General features: G+C 37.0%; 2 protein-coding genes across 13 annotated transcripts in view; one reads left to right on the forward strand and one right to left on the reverse strand.

Annotated features, from left to right (window-relative positions):
- Positions 1-2,391: 2,391 nt before the first annotated feature.
- LOC128983342 (DNA-directed RNA polymerase II subunit RPB11) lies at positions 2,392-6,069 on the forward strand. Its single transcript, XM_054402597.1, has 4 exons — positions 2,392-2,552; positions 4,452-4,541; positions 5,186-5,360; positions 5,928-6,069. The coding sequence occupies exons 1-4, from the start codon at positions 2,500-2,502 to the stop codon at positions 5,961-5,963; spliced, it is 354 nt and encodes a 117-aa protein (XP_054258572.1). The 5' UTR covers positions 2,392-2,499; the 3' UTR covers positions 5,964-6,069.
- A 2,977-nt stretch (positions 6,070-9,046) lies between these two features.
- Positions 9,047-15,936, reverse strand: part of LOC128991913 (CAP-Gly domain-containing linker protein 1-like) — an 83,848-nt gene continuing 76,958 nt past the window's right edge. For all 12 annotated transcript variants that reach the window (XM_054415220.1, XM_054415198.1, XM_054415212.1 and 9 more), the window contains 4 exons: positions 13,053-13,264; positions 12,572-12,701; positions 12,016-12,179; positions 9,047-11,754 (listed from right to left, as the gene is read on the reverse strand). In XM_054415220.1, the coding sequence (XP_054271195.1) occupies positions 11,711-11,754; positions 12,016-12,179; positions 12,572-12,701; positions 13,053-13,264 (550 nt within the window). In that variant the 3' untranslated portion in view covers positions 9,047-11,710. The remainder of the gene's footprint in view (positions 11,755-12,015; positions 12,180-12,571; positions 12,702-13,052; positions 13,265-15,936) is intronic.

Genomic DNA, 15,936 nt, shown 5'->3' on the forward strand with positions numbered 1-15,936 from the left:
GGCAAAATTACTATTTTTACTATAAATTACTTGCATAACAGTTTGTGGATTAATAATCAATCAAGGCGGCTTCGCTCACCTTAATTTGTTATCTAGGACTCGTCAAATTGTACACACCACGAATACCATGGCCACCTTTAACTCCAGGGGCCCATTTCATAATAAAGTACAAACGAATATTATTAGTAAATCAGCTGCTCGCCCAATGCAAATCTAATGGAAATTACAAGTTACAAGTTGTAACTTGTAACTTGTAGTTTATTATGAAATGGGCCCCAGGCCGCGGCCTCCGAAGTGACAACAACAACGCCGCAAGTGGTGTTGTAACAGCTGTTTTGTTTGGAAGCAGCTAATGGTATTTGTGTATTTACGAAAGATTGGTTACTGGACTATGACAATATTGACTCCACTAAAATATACAGATATAGATTTTTAATTAATATTGTTTCGGTTTTCATTTCTGTATGTTTTATTTTAAACATTTTAATATATTAATGTTTATAGATTTAAATTTAAATCAATAAAGTGTAAATTAATGAGCCTGTCAGCCAAGTTATCTTATGGGACGTCTGTCACTAAACAGCCCTACTTGCGACGTTGCCAATTCTACCAGGCCGCGGCTGGAGTTAAAGGCGGCCGTGCGAATACACTGTTACACATACATACACGAACATAAAAACCCGTCCTTACATTTATTCCGACGTTTTACGGGACCAAAACAACGTCCCACTTTCTCAGGGAATTTAAACTTTATTTGTCTCCTCTCGCGTACAGTTCGGCCAAAGTTTCTGTGCGTGCAACCAGATCTGGTTGTGTTTTATTTGCGAGGGGTTTGGTCGGGGTACTTTTGTGAAAACATTTTGCCTTGCTTCTCACTCTCACTTACCCCACGGCCAACTTTAACTCCAGGCCGTGGCCTCGTAGAAATGGCAACTTTGCAAGTGGTATTGTCTAGCGCCAGACGTCCCATAAGATAATATGGCAGACAGGTGAAACCAGCTCATTAATTCGCCTATTATTCATTTAAATTTATGAACATAAATTTAATAAAAGATTGATAATAAAACATATATAATTTAAAACCAAAACAATATTTAAATTAAAAATCTATTTTTGTATATTTTAAGTGAAGTCAATATTTTCATATCCCAGTAACCATGATTTCATATTACTAAAAAATACACAAATACCATTAGCTGCCTCCAAAACAAAACAGCTGTTACAACCCTACTCGCGAGTTGCGACGTTGCCACTTCGAAGGCTGCGGTCTAGAGTCCGTGCGCAGTGCGCACAGAAGTACTGACAGTGTATTATGGCCTATTCCATAGTCATCTGAACTACGGTTTGCAGTTGTGGGGTCATGCACCTGGTTCTAGGAGGTCCTTCAAACTCCAGAAGAAGGCAATCAGAATTCTTACTTCTAGCAAAGCTGACGCCCACTGTAGACCTCTTTTCATGCGTCTGGGAGTTATGACATTGTTCAGCCAGTACGTCTTAAACAGTGTTGTATACATAAAGAAAAACTTGAATGATTTTAGCTCAAGGGGTGACCTTCATAGTTGCAATACTCGCAACCGTGGCCAACTTGACCTTCCATCCCATCGGCTCAGTAAGACTGCAAACAGTTTCCCCACTATGGCCATAAAGCTGTATAATAGCCTCAGTGTTGAGATCAGAGGCCTGCCAGTGAAAGCGTTCGTAGCGCACATGTCTAAGGAGTTGAAGACTAGGCCCCTTTACTCCATCAGGGAATTTTTTGAAACCCCTGACTCAGTTTGGACATCATGATCCACCGCCTTGTATATAGTGTATATAGACAGAGTTTTAAAATTTTAATTTTTTCATTTAACGCAATCTATCCAGCTATGGCTGGGCAACGATGAAGAACCGGTAAAGGTACTGTACGCAAGCCGAACGCCTAACCACGAGTGGTAAAAATTAATCATAAAAATCCGTTAGTCATCAATTCTCAAGACAACCGGGAGCACAGTGGTACTATTTCTATCCTTGAAAAAGCATGGGTTAAGTTAAAAACTAGAATAGCGTTTGAAATAAACTATAGATTGATTAATGGTTCGTCTTCTAAAGCTTTAGAAAGTGACGTATACCCTATCAAACTACCTGCCACTATTGTATTTTCTCTGTTTTCTATCTACCATCTTTCTTGTATTGGGTCAATGGCTTAGTTTAGTTAGAATATTGAAAAATATTAACGTTACCCAACACCAACACCTTATGAAACCCCAGGACAAATTTATTCTACGGCCCCAACATAAATTGAAGTAATGTGGCTACATGGTAGTTTAACTAAACTAGCGATTTGTAAGCAAACTAGAAAAGAAAAGAAAAACAAGAAGATATGAATAAAAAAGATTAAAGATTGAGGTTAGGTTGAGAGATACAAACAAACCCAAGTACCCAAGCCATAACTGAACTGGGAAGTAGGCATATAATTTTTGTCGATACACTTAAAATAATAAATAACTCCCTTCTATAAACATGAATGCACCTCCAACATTTGAATCATTTCTGTTATTTGAAGGAGAAAAAAAGTAAGTAGACTGGGTCTATAAAATGTTTAGGCATAGTCTATCCTTATCCTATTCACTTGAGATAGCTCTAAGCAAAATTAGCTCTTATAACTAATCAATTCACCATAGGTTGGCCTTATTGAGACATACAAATTTAAATGCATCTGTAATTGAAGGTAATTAATTAATTGAAGAAATATTTTAGCTGTGTTGGTGAGGGTCTGCCAATAAAAGCTAGGCAACTTAGGTGGCCTACTTACGATTTGGTTCTGAGAAAATTCCTCCTAGCCTAATTTGTTGTCAACAGATCATTTTCTAGATTCATAGCAAAATTATTAGGCCCATTTTAAAAGTTTAAGTAGCCTAAGTTAGGTTACAATACCTTCAAACTCAAATAGAGACAGCACCAGATTTAGATTTTATGCGCTCATAGGCCCAACTGTCCCCCCCCCCCCCTTTATAGCATCATGGAATTTATACCTCAGAATGTCCTTAATAGATTAAAGTAGATATCTATTGTTAAATAAAATAAAAGGATTTATTTTATACGCAGAGGATACACGTCCGGTAACCGAACGTGGATTATCCCTCCAAGTGTCCATAGTATTGGTATTAATGTCCGCCGATTTGCGGAATCGCAGGGTTTTATGGATCTTAAAAATGTAATGTAATGTATCTTAGAAACTTAAAAACAATGTAAAGTAGGCCTAATGTTTTATATATCATTTTGTTTGGGAAATTATGGGCTTCAATGTAATATAGCCTATAAAACATTACAAAAAAATTTTCAACAATTTTTGTGGGGTTAACATTTCTCAACAATTATAAAATAAATGAAAAAATGTATGTTTGCGCTCAATAAATGTTTATAATTATTTATAAGTCTACAAATATTTTAAAATAGCCACTTTGTTTTAAATTTAATAAGGATTACAAAAATATAATAATATAAGGAAGTAACTTAAGTTAAATTTGCAAATAAATAAGTTATGGGTGAAAAACAGATTTCGTACACTTAGCGTTAGCTAAGAATGCATAGCCTTAGAACCATAACTAGGAATCTGGCCGATAATTTACATCAATATCACTACCTACTTCTTCATGATCATCAACCAGCCCTTCAAAATCAATTAAATCTTCTTATAATGCACCACGTAGCCTATATCACTACTTTTTATTTTTAACACTAAAACAATGATAAACGTAATAAAACACATCAGTCATCGGTGCGAGGTTAACCAAGTTGTTTACAAATACGCACGTCAGCTGTCTGCTACGATATTTTCGGAACTAAAATGAAAAGCGTCTAGAAAGACATCAGGAGAAAGCTTAGAATCTGCCGAAAACAACGATACCAATCTCGATCCAGTTCAATCTGATTCAGTCAGTCCCAGAGCCTTCGCCGTAAACAATGTTTGTGTGTCGCAAAAGCGACACATAACACCACGGCGGGTGTGTTGTGCGTCGATTACGCGCTGCTTAACACTGCGTCCAGCAGTGACGTCACCAGGTTGTTGGGGCCCGGAACACCATTACCACATCTACAATATATACAGCTATCGGTGTTAGTGGTGTAGTTGATAGAGTACTCGGCTGGTGTACGAGAGAGTCTAAATCCCAACGGTGACAATAACTTTTTGTTAAAGATATTGCTTAGAATGCCATTTCTTCTTAACTGTACCGGTACACCTTTTGTTAGATTTTATAATTTTATTTCATGAATAAAATGTAACTAGTTTCCTAAAAAAATGATTGTCAAAGCAATTTGCGCTTCTATGCCTTGGCCTACATAACCTATTGGCAAATTCAGCCTGATAAGAGAGTGTTCTGAGGCTAAGTACAGTGGAATGAAGACCACATTTTAATTTTAGGTTTACAGTCATGCAACTATTAAAAAGCCATGTGTTTTTTGTTTTACAGAATTATAAAAGAACTCGACACCAAAGTACCCAACGCTGCAATTTTTACTGTCAACAAAGAGGATCACACCCTGGGGAATATGATCAGAAAGTAAGTTTTTGTATTAACAGACTCAACATATTTAATTAAGGCCATTTAAATTAGATGTAGGCTATACCTAGTTGCGTTTAAGTCTAATAATTGAAGTCACAAGTTTTAAAACACAGCCTGACGATGGAAACCTATTTTCCAAGAGCGCTAGTGAATAAAACATAATAGTCAAAGATAAAACAAATTATTATGTATTGGCCTTATTGAACATTTAAATTTATTTATACATTTCATTTAATTGCCAATATCTCCAATATAGGCTATACAAACTAAACTGACCATTCCTCAAAAAAGGCGGGGAAATAATTTGTAGCAATTTTTATATTCTAAACCTGTTCTAAAAACTGCTCATAGAGTGTGCTGCTGTCAAAGTTTGATTTGCGCTTTTAGTTTTTACTCCTGTGATTGATGCTACATAATATTATACCATAATTTGAGTTGTTCTTTTAAATTGACTTGGTTAAATAAAATGTGTGTGCATTCAACAGAAATCAGTAACAGACATCAGCACAATCTGTTGGTGGCTCACTTTGAATAACGTCCATTTTTTAAACTAAATCTGGCTGTTCCCTGTTACAAGCGAATGGGATGTGTCCATCCATAATAAAACGTGCGACATTACAAGGGTTCAACACATGTTGCAGTCAGCTGTTGAAGGACCCCAACGTCCTGTTTGCCGGCTACAAACTACCTCACCCTCTGGAACACAAGTTTGTGCTGAGAATTCAGACCACTTCGGACTACACTCCACAAGAGGCCATGATGAACGCCATCACTGACCTCATCGCTGAAATATCCTTGTTCGAAGAGAGATTCAAGGTGAGGAATATTTTTTGAATTCTAAATAAACTTCTTGAACAGAAGTCAATTCAAGTAAATTTACTAAGACTGTAACAAAATAGCTTTTGCGCAAATACCATTTTCAAAAATAACAGATTATCTTATTCTAGGAGTACACTTAGCCGATAATTTTTTTTAACATCCCTTCAACAACAAAAACTTGTAGTAATTAGTGTTAAATTAATTAAAAATTACGACTCCCATTTTTGTGTGCAGCATAGCATCCACTGTTTTTATGTAATTGCCAGATTTTCATGGTAAAAGTAACTAACCAAAAAACTGAACCATCGATCTTAGTTGCTTATGAAGGTGTAGGCCTAATTATTTTGTTAACACTATTTTTTGCCATTTTATATCTAAAGAAAAAATGTTAACTTACGTTTTTTTATTTTGCTGCTCTTTATTGGTATAGCGGCCAGAACGTGTGTGGATAAAATTTCCCCAAAACCTTTTGTTCAATATCAAATGTTTAATTTACCAATACCGTATATATTATACATTCAATGTTTTTGATAACCTAACTGAATGTTGTTTCTGTTACAACAGGAAGCAATTAAGGAGAAAAAGGAAGGACTCGACTAATTCTTGCGGTTCACCCAGAATCTGTTTGTATTCCATAAATGTTTAATGTAAATAGATAAGTTATTCATGAACGTTTGCTTTTAATAAATGATTTTTTTCAGTACAATATTATGATTCTGCTTCCACTCCTTTAACTCACTGATTGGTTAGTATCTGTGCTACTAGATATTAAAAGTGACAGAATAGAATCTTTTAAGTAGAGTTTGCATTCTCAATGCATCAAATAAATTATTTACACTTTTAAATACAGAGATAAATTTTTGTACAAGATCTACAAAAGTTGTACTAAGCTTATCTAAAATGGGCCCGCGGCCGCGCTATGGCGGGGGGGTGTAGAGGGGAGTGTTTATTGCTCATTTCCAAAAACATCTGGCCCAAACTGCTCTCTTGGGTTGTTCAGCGCCTCAGCGCTGTCTTCATGGCTTTGGCGTGGGGGACGGTAGTACACAAGGGTCCGCGCGCCCAGACTAGCTGCAACTACTGTAGCTGTGGGAGACTATTCTGATGATCTCATTGGCAAGTGAGGGTTAAACATTTGACACTACACTGTTTTAACAAACTTCACAAGCAAGGATTAAGTCCAGAATACAGCTGTTTTTGACGGACACCAACCAGCTGATTATATTTGGCGATGAGTGGTTATAATCATATACATAACCTCTCTGAGAGGTTTATTAGTGGTGATTCTAAATTCTAAGTCGTTTAGTCAGTGGGAGTATATAAGGATTTGTACAGACAGATTTTTTAGTTAAGTTAGCGTAAAATATCGTACGTCATTTGTCCAAAATGTGTTTACCGGACTCGTATGGTAATCCCACACTCGACTTCGTCTCGCACGGGAACGATCAAACTTGTCTGGTAAACACCTATTTTCATGACTAACGTTTAATATACTATTAACTAACTAATGAACATAGAAAACAAATTTTCACATTTTAGAATCTGATTCCAACCTCAGTTGAGAAAGTAGTTACATAAAACATAATAAGATTCAGTTGCAGCTATGAGGACTCTCGGACGCCCACAAAAATAAAGTACCGGTACGTTATAATATTCATCAGTTCAATTTAATTAGTTACTAGAACAAGCATTAAAAAAAAAACAATGTAAGTTAGGCCTGTAAATAAAAATGTATCAAATAATTTAATTCAGTAAAGACTGATTTTTATGGTCCCCTACATAGCAGGTACAGTAGCCAGACCAACCCAATCCAATTCTGTAGTGATAAACTTGTATGATCATATCATTTGCTGTGCATGTTAAAATATACAGTTGGGCCTTCCACTATGTTTGATCATCAGCCGCTACTGACAAGATTAGTAAAGAAACCCAGCTACATGTAATACCCACCCAGCAAACAGTACAGTAGTCAGGACTGTTATGTGCTTTCTCATCTTGGGTTGGGATTTGATTCCATATCTCGAAACATCATGAAAACTTATTTATTTTACTAAACGTGATGGAGAATGTCTGCAAGAATCCCTCAAACACCATAAACATAAACCCACCATTACCAAAAATGAACTTCAAACAATGAATATAAATACCATTCCTTGCAGATATAAAGTTTATGGGGAATAAAATCACACAGTACATACTGAAAGCTATGGGTATTGGTTGTCTGCAATTTGTTTCGAGTGATTCTCTCATGAAGCTCTAGGTCAGTCAATCAATCTTAATTGGTGAGTATTCCTGGTCAATGAATATGACTGTTTTTTGGCACTAGCTCCTCACAACGGTTAAGTCATGGGTAGTTCCATGGGGGCTGCAAAAAAAACAACAAAAACAAGCAGAAGTCATGGCGAGGTTTGAACTTTTTACCTATGTTGTGTCCAAAATGCAAGGTTACAGTCATTATGTCCCGAATATTCTCAGTTGGCTGTAGCACCCCATGGAATTCTAAAGCAGTCTCCCCTTTTCAACTGGCAGGACTTGCCCATGGGTCAGGTGGAGCCGTTTTTCAACAGGGGCTATACCATAAAAACACAGGCACCAAAACACTCGTCCTACATTCACAATTCCACAGCCATATTAAAAAAAAGTGAATGGTACACCAGACAGGATTTAACTCTTGCGCTGGCCGGGAAGACGCAATGAGCAATGAATCTATTATTTAGGAAAAAAGTGTTGTAATGCTAAAATAACCAAACCATGAACCATGTAATTGGTGTCTCCATTAACCAAACCGAAACCAATGTTGATGAAATTTTTTTCTCAGATAACTGATAAGCCTACAATTGTAAGAGCACCCAAGCTATGTTTGTAATCATAATAATTTGTTTATAATTTTAGAATTCAGAGAATAGATAGATATGACTTTAGGATAGTTTGTCAAATTATTCTCAAATTGAATTGATTTACAATACAGTTTTGTTCAAAGAAAGGCTATAAGCCAGGATTTTGAATTGTACCATGGATAAAACATACTCCCTTAGTAGATTTGGATTTCTCATCCTTTTGGAACAGCTGCAGCCAATTTTATTGTTAGTTCTTTACGGTACACTGTAGAGGTTGTGTTTTGCTTACAATATATTTCTTGTTATTTCAATCATTTAAAACCTCGTCTAACCAATTAATACGATCTAATCATAAACAATAACTCGTCCCCTAGTTATATAACCAAACAGAAAAGCTCAAATCATGAAACTGACCCTAAAATAATAGAAACAAAATGTTGTCTACACTAGCGATTTGTGTCGACGTACAAGAACTAAACACGAAAAATTAGCTTTAAAATTTACGATGGGATGTGAAGTCTACTTGATTGTAGGATAAAGACTTTAGAGGAAGTACAGGTAGGCCGTAGAATAGACAGAAGGGGACACTGTCAAGTGTAGAAGGAGGAGAGTTCACAAAAATGCTTTTTAAAGAGATATTTCGAGTTTTAAGAGAGTTAAAAAAGATTTTTTGTGAACTCTCCTCTTTATCTAGACTTTATAAGGTCCTCCAAAATATACTGTATGTTTTATGTGTGTTCTATGGCTACCTGAACTTTGTTCCGAAGTAATCTAGCTGCTATCCTATTTATTCTACAATTCATAATTTATAACACAATAGATTCGATTCTAGAAGACCAAAATGGATTCACCAAACACAATCTTCAGTTTACTTTGTTAGGTATTTTTTTTCAGGTTTTATTTTTCTTACAGAAAAATCTTATTTAAAACATGGAATTATGACCTAAACACTACGTATTCTAACAGAAAATAAATAAATAACACTAAATCCTTAACATGGCAGGAACATACAACATAACCTACAATTTCTCAACACTCACGAGCAGCAATGAATAAAATAACACAGTAATTAAATACAATATCAAGAAGAATATCTAGGCACAAATCAGCATGGTAGAAAATTGAAGGAAGATGAGATTCCTAATATATGATTTATTGCGTGAGCATGGTTATTGCTTGCAAACTAAAATAATAATAAACAATGTAAAATATACCAATGATTTAAAAAAGGTTTAAACACCCGAAAACTATTTTGATTTGATAAAACCTATTTTCTACTAAACACTAAACTGTGGTTAAATACATTTGGTGTTATAGAACAGCTGGTGACTAGAGTCATTTTATACAAACAGCCAAGAGTACAAAAATAAACTCTGAAAAATCAAAGCTAGTTGCCAACAATATTTACAAATCACATACGCTCTTAGGCAAAATTACTTACCAACAGAAAATTTGGAAAGAACTATACAGGTCTAGACTGATCGTATTGAAACGACAATAATAGGTTTTTTTACATACCTCTGTCAAATAGTCCAACGATTAATATTGCTTTTCAGCTTACATGAAGGTTTAGAAATTTTACATGTCTGTGGGAAAAGGTAGCAAACTTGACACCTTGGAGGAATTCGAGATTTATAAAATTAAGTAAGTAGTAAGGACCACATCCTTAACGAAAACTTACAGTTCCGGTCTCACTCGATTTACAACACAATCATAAACTCAGGAACAGCTGATCGAAGATCTGATAACATAATTGATAACAGTAGAGGTGACATGATGTAGACCTCCAGTCTGCTACCAATACCGTGCCGCGCCGGACCAAATCAGAATCATGATAGCGCGATCTAAATGTTTATTGTGTATTCGTACCATTTTAATGTTTTTTGCGTTCGTGTCGTCTGTGTTTTAAATGTGTTTTTGACGAGTTGCAAGCTTTGAAAATGTTGTCTTCACAACAAAAAATGTAAGCTGATGAGCAATATTAATCACTGGACTATTTGACGGAGGTATGTAAAAAACGCATTATTATCGTAACAATACAGTCCAGGGGCCAGAAACATGCATTTTTCCTACAGTCACCCAACAAAGTTGGCTTCCTTGTACTGTTTATAGTACAGAAAGCTGCTAATTGCTGCATATTTATACTTTGTCGTACGGTTTATCCTTTGGTGCACATCAGGATTCCAACGAAACAACACAAAACAGCGTGGTTCTATTATGCACGTAATCCGTGTACGCTTGGAAATAGGTTGGCAACACTTAAAGATAATAATACTATGAGCAGCTGATTGACTATTATAACTACGATTTAATCTGTCATTTTGTGTTTATAGTTTATGTTCTCTTTTCGGTATTTCTGGACTTTTCTTTTAAACGTTTTTAAAACATTCCTACGATCTTAATAGACAAGAAAATACCTTTAAAGCATTTTTTAGGCGCGGAAACCACTGCAAATTACAAAAATATACGGAACTATTTTCTCAAGTCGCGGAGCACATTGCTTGCCGAGGAAAAAATAGCGGAGTGATACCGACCGGGGACTACTTTCTCTAGGGCACCTATTTGTGTTGCCAGCTGAACCTAAAAACATGTTGTATAGTGTTTGAAAGACTAATTATTTATATGCTTTATAGTGACTGTAGGAACAATATAATGTGTAACACGAGTGCAAAAGACCTTTGCTGCAGTCAAGATCGTTCGACGTAAACGTTGCTCTCGTGTGCAGCAAAGTGCCACTTTGTTCACTAGTTACACAAATAACTATTGTATTGCAACATTTTACAGGGGATCAGATGTTTATATAATCCTACTATCAGCTATAAAAGAATTGAACAAATACATTAAATCAGAATTTAACACTGTAACAGAAACTTAAGAAAACATCATTTAAAATTTACATATACAATAGGGGTGTGCAAGTATTCAAACGTTCTCACTATTCAGCTTAGCTTAATTTACAAATATTTGAATGTTACCGAGCCGAATAAATAACTATTGCTGTCAGGCCTCTGGTTTGTATGGGACATGATATGGGCCCAAGAGATAATTAGGCTCCCCCTGCACCTTCCTCTCCTTGCACCCTCAACAATCCTAAAATCTCTTGCGCCAAGCACATTTACTTAATCGGCACTGAATGATAACAGCCATTAGTGTAACAAGTGACACATTAATCTGTGGGATAAGCTTGTTCTATACATTTATATAAAAAAATATACACACATAAAAATTCAAGTTCAGCATGAAAAAGCTCAAAACTCAAAACTATTTGCAAAAGATGGGCTCGGCTCAAACTGAAAAGTCACTATTTGCACACTCCTAACATAAAATGGTACACTTGTCTATATGATAACGTTGTTACAGGTAATAAATAACTTACAACTTACATTTATACAAAAAAAGAGAAAGTAGAGCTAAGCAGTGAGTAGGTATCACATAATGCAGGATAAACACAGGTACTGGAATTTATACTTCCTTGACAAAGTTCTTTTGAAAATATGTTTGATCTGGAAGTTAAAACGTCTCGTCATCACATTCACCTTCAACGTGACCAAACACTGTAACAAAATATCACATTTTGAGTTAGTATCGAAACACAGTACAAATCACATCCAAGAACGGTAGGCTCAGTCCTGAAAAATGTTCCCTTTATTTTGGGCTAGGCCTAGAGGGCTGTGGCGGATTTGAACGTGGGACCTCATGGTAGTAGGGAACAAATATACAGTGGGGTCCTTGGAATTCGAGCATAAGAATTATCCAGAATGAGGAAAATGCTAACATTAAAACATAAGCTGAACATTGTATGTTAATATACTGACCCTCGCAGCTCTCGCAGTACGGTCGCTCAGTGACAGGCTTGCGTTGACTCCTAGGTTTGGGCGGAGGAGAGTCACTACCTTGTGTTGGACAATCTTCTGTGTCGTGCAAATCAAAACAATCACAGATGTCACAGAACATGCGAGGGGTCACTGTGCGAGTCGACCTATCACAACAGAACACTCAATAATTATACAATAAGCGACAGCGTCTAAAGAATATTCTGGCTACCATTAAGCTTACGAGAAGAGAGTCAATGGAAGTTAATACCATATAGGACGAGAGAGTTTTTCAGGTCTAATGAGCCAGCTTAAGCCTGAAAAACTCTCTCTTCCTTAGTTGAAAATGCTGTCAGTGAAATATTATGTTTTGTGTATAGTGCCAAGTTTTGTGTTATTTGTGAGTGAAAAAAATAAACAAAAACATTTGTCAAACACATTTAGTTTTGCATCCATGATTGCTTTGCATACAAGATATTTAAGGAAAAGCAATGTTAAGCAGCCCTTGGAACACAATTATTTCTAGATTTTAATTCAAATAAATCATGCGGAAACTAACTTGACAGGAGCCACTACGCCGAGACTCTTCAGTTGCTGGTTTTCTTCCTTCAGGACCAACAGTTCTCGTTGCTGGTCAGCTATTATGCTGTTCAGGAATGTTATGGTAGCATTGGGATCCGGCTCGTTGGCTGAAAAGTGACATGACTATAACCAAAATGTGAACTGTAATGTCCGTAACAAACCAAGAATTGTAATGTTAATCAGTAGAGAATTAGGAATAGTGTGACAAGTTTTACTTAAGTATAAGTATCATCCTCTATATAAAGTATCAGAGAAAGTATCTATGTTTATGGTAGAAATTTTTAAATAAACTGAACAAGTAATATACTAGTTAGTCCTATTATGAAGTGAACAATTAAGAAGAAAAATTACAAAAAATATTCTTAATCAACTTCATGTCTCATTGAAAATACTCAAAATAAAGGAGAGGCTATATAATTAAAAGAAAATTTTAATTTTCTATTTAATTTCTAACCTACCGTTGTTATTGTTGGTTGACGCAGTGTTTGTTATATTTGCCGACTGGATGAGAAGTTTGTCTTTCATTTCAACATTTTCTCTTTTGATCACATCAAACTGTGTCATCAAAGAAGCCTTTTCACCTGCCAGTTTCTTAACCTCAGCAGTTACTTCTTCGACCTTTCGATTCAGCTGATATTTTTCTTCTTTCAACAAATCATGATCAGATTTCCTAAAAGAACATATTACCTTAATTACTAACATAAAAACTCAAACCTCATGTTAACCCATATTTTTTTGTGATTAAACTTAATACGCAATAAAGGAGTTAGGGTAGTTGTAGGATTGTGTTTAGCCTTAACTCAAAACTTAATACAAATACCAGTTATCCATAGTATGTAGACCATAGCTTAAGAAGTAGTATCACAGGTTTAATTTTAATAATAACCATATAAACTGAACTTAGGCTAAAATTAATTTGAGCTCCAGAGGCTCAAATTTGTACTCAATGCTAAGAGTTATTTTTATACCAGGTCAAAATCTTAACACTACAATTATTTGTCCTGTTCATATAAATATACCATATCAAATCATCAACTTATATTTGGATGAATAATCTATAGAAATAAGGAATAAAAATAATAAGAAACATGAAAATGATAAATAAAAGGTTACAATACCTTAAATTTGCTTGTGATTCTTTTTCTAACCTATTGTAAAAAACATTTTGACATTCTTGGGCCGTCATCATTGGATCAGTACACAATTAGTTTCTAGATACACGAAACGGTTGTGTAATACTAGTTAATTGTGTGATACAAGTGTTGTTTGTGTGACGCAATAGTTCTGATCTGAGTGAGGCAAATTAAGGTAATTCAATTTTTAACTCATCATATCTAACATGATCCAGAAAAGCCACAACGTCATGAAAATAAGCTAACACGAAAATATCAATCGATTTAGTGAAACCAAACCATTTAACTACCTGGACTGAAAAGAAATAATATTCCAATTGAACATTGTAAAAACGTAAGTAGCAACATAGTAGCCAAAATGTTTTATAAAAATATAATACTATAAAAAGAAAACATTTTTGCATAATTTAAAGTCATGATATCAAACTTCTGTTAATGGAGGTTAGTAAATTTTTGACATGATAACATTGACAAATCAGAAGGGAGAGAATATAGTTAAAAACCTAACATTTCAAAAGATACAAATTCAAGACTTCGACAGTCTCATGCAATCTTCGGCTGGCAGTCTCATGTTATCGTTGAGATTGTAAAAAATATTATTCATGAAAAAAGATCAGGTCTCATTACTTCTGAAAAACTGCATCATTAAAAGTTTTTCCTAAATTTTTAAGTATCCTACACAACTTCTAGCTAGATGTTGTCCGTCTTGGAAATAAGTGAATGACGCGACAACACACTGTCAGCACTGTGTGGTGCCCGCTGTGTTTGTAGCGTCAAGAATAACCAAAAATTTCACGCCCTATTTAAAAAAAAAAATGCACCGCAGCATTAGCGATTACGTAACATGGTCGTAAGTTCGACCACATCAGGTAATTTTTTAAGCTTTAGTAGCGCAGTTACACATGTTAGTCTGTGCTGAAGTCATGGAATATCAAACCCAAAGCCAAAGGTAATCCATCAGTCTATCGTCATTACTTAATATAATCTATCACAGTTACTTACTTATTTGCAATTACAATTTTCTTCAAAGTACCATAAAAGCTTAAATTCATGAGTTGTCATCTTACAATCATTTTATTCGTTTATCAAGATTAAACCCTATAAACTAACGGAAGACACATTGTATAGGTTAGGGATGGACGGCTCCCGAAATTTCGGGATTTTTTCGAGAAAAAAATATTCCCGATTATCGGGACGGGATTACATTTTATTCGGGATTTTTTCGGGACGGGATTTGGTCCGATCGTCGGCCATTTTGCCGCTTCGCCAGTGCCGATGACGCCGCTATTGCGAGCGATAGGTCCGCGAACGTAGGAGACGAAGTCATTTCGACGATTGCGCCGTGTCCGCGGAGTCATAACGACGATCGCGCCGTGACCGCGATTATTGCACCGACGATCGCACCGTGACCGCGGAGTCATAACGACGATCGCGCCGTGACCGCGGAGTCATAACAACGATCGCGCCGTGACCGCGATTCATGGACCAACGATCGCTCCGTGACCGCAAATCATACCGACGATCACGCCGTGACCGCGAGTCATACCGACGATGCGCTGTGACCGCGGAGTCATACCGATGATAACGCCGTGACCACGAGTCATACCGACAATCGTGCCGTGACAACGAGTCATACCGACGATCACGCCGTGACCGCGAGTCATACCGACGATCGCGCCGTGACCGCGGAGTCATGCCGACGATCGCGCCGTGACCGCGGAGTCATGCCGACGATCGCGCCGTGACCGCGGAGTCATGCCGACGATCGCGCCGTGACCGCGGAGTCATGCCGACGATCGCGCCGTGACCGCGGAGTCATGCCGACGATCGCGCCGTGACCGCGGAGTCATTCCGACGATCGTGCCGTGATCGCGAGTCATACCGACGATCATGCCGTGACCGCGTGTCATACCGACGATCACCCCGTGACCGCGGAGTCATACCGACGATCACGACGTGACCGCGGAGTGCTACCGATGATCGCGCCATGACCGTGGAGTCATGCCGACGATCGTGCCGTGATCGCGAGTCATACCGACGATCGTGCCGTGACCGCGGAGTCATACCGACGATCACGCCGTGACCGAGGAGTCATTCTGACAATCACGCCGTGACCGCGGAGTCATACCGACGATCGCGCCGTGACCGTGAGTCATACCGACGATCATGCCGTGACCGCGAGTCATACCGACGATCACCCCGTGACCGC

The sequence above is a fragment of the Macrosteles quadrilineatus genome, unplaced genomic scaffold, assembly GCF_028750875.1.
Source record: "Macrosteles quadrilineatus isolate MER2022 unplaced genomic scaffold, UCM_ALF_1.0 Scaffold_1__1_contigs__length_201487025, whole genome shotgun sequence".
NCBI classification, from domain to species: Eukaryota; Metazoa; Arthropoda; class Insecta; order Hemiptera; family Cicadellidae; genus Macrosteles; species Macrosteles quadrilineatus.

Coding starts and splice junctions, on each gene's coding strand:
- LOC128983342 (XM_054402597.1), top strand. CDS start 2,500: ATGAATGCACCTCCAACATTTGAATCATTTCTGTTATTTGAAGGAGAA. Junction 2,553..4,451: donor TTATTTGAAGGAGAAAAAAA/GTAAGTAGACTG, acceptor TTTGTTTTACAG/AATTATAAAAGAACTCGACA. Junction 5,361..5,927: donor TGTTCGAAGAGAGATTCAAG/GTGAGGAATATT, acceptor CTGTTACAACAG/GAAGCAATTAAGGAGAAAAA.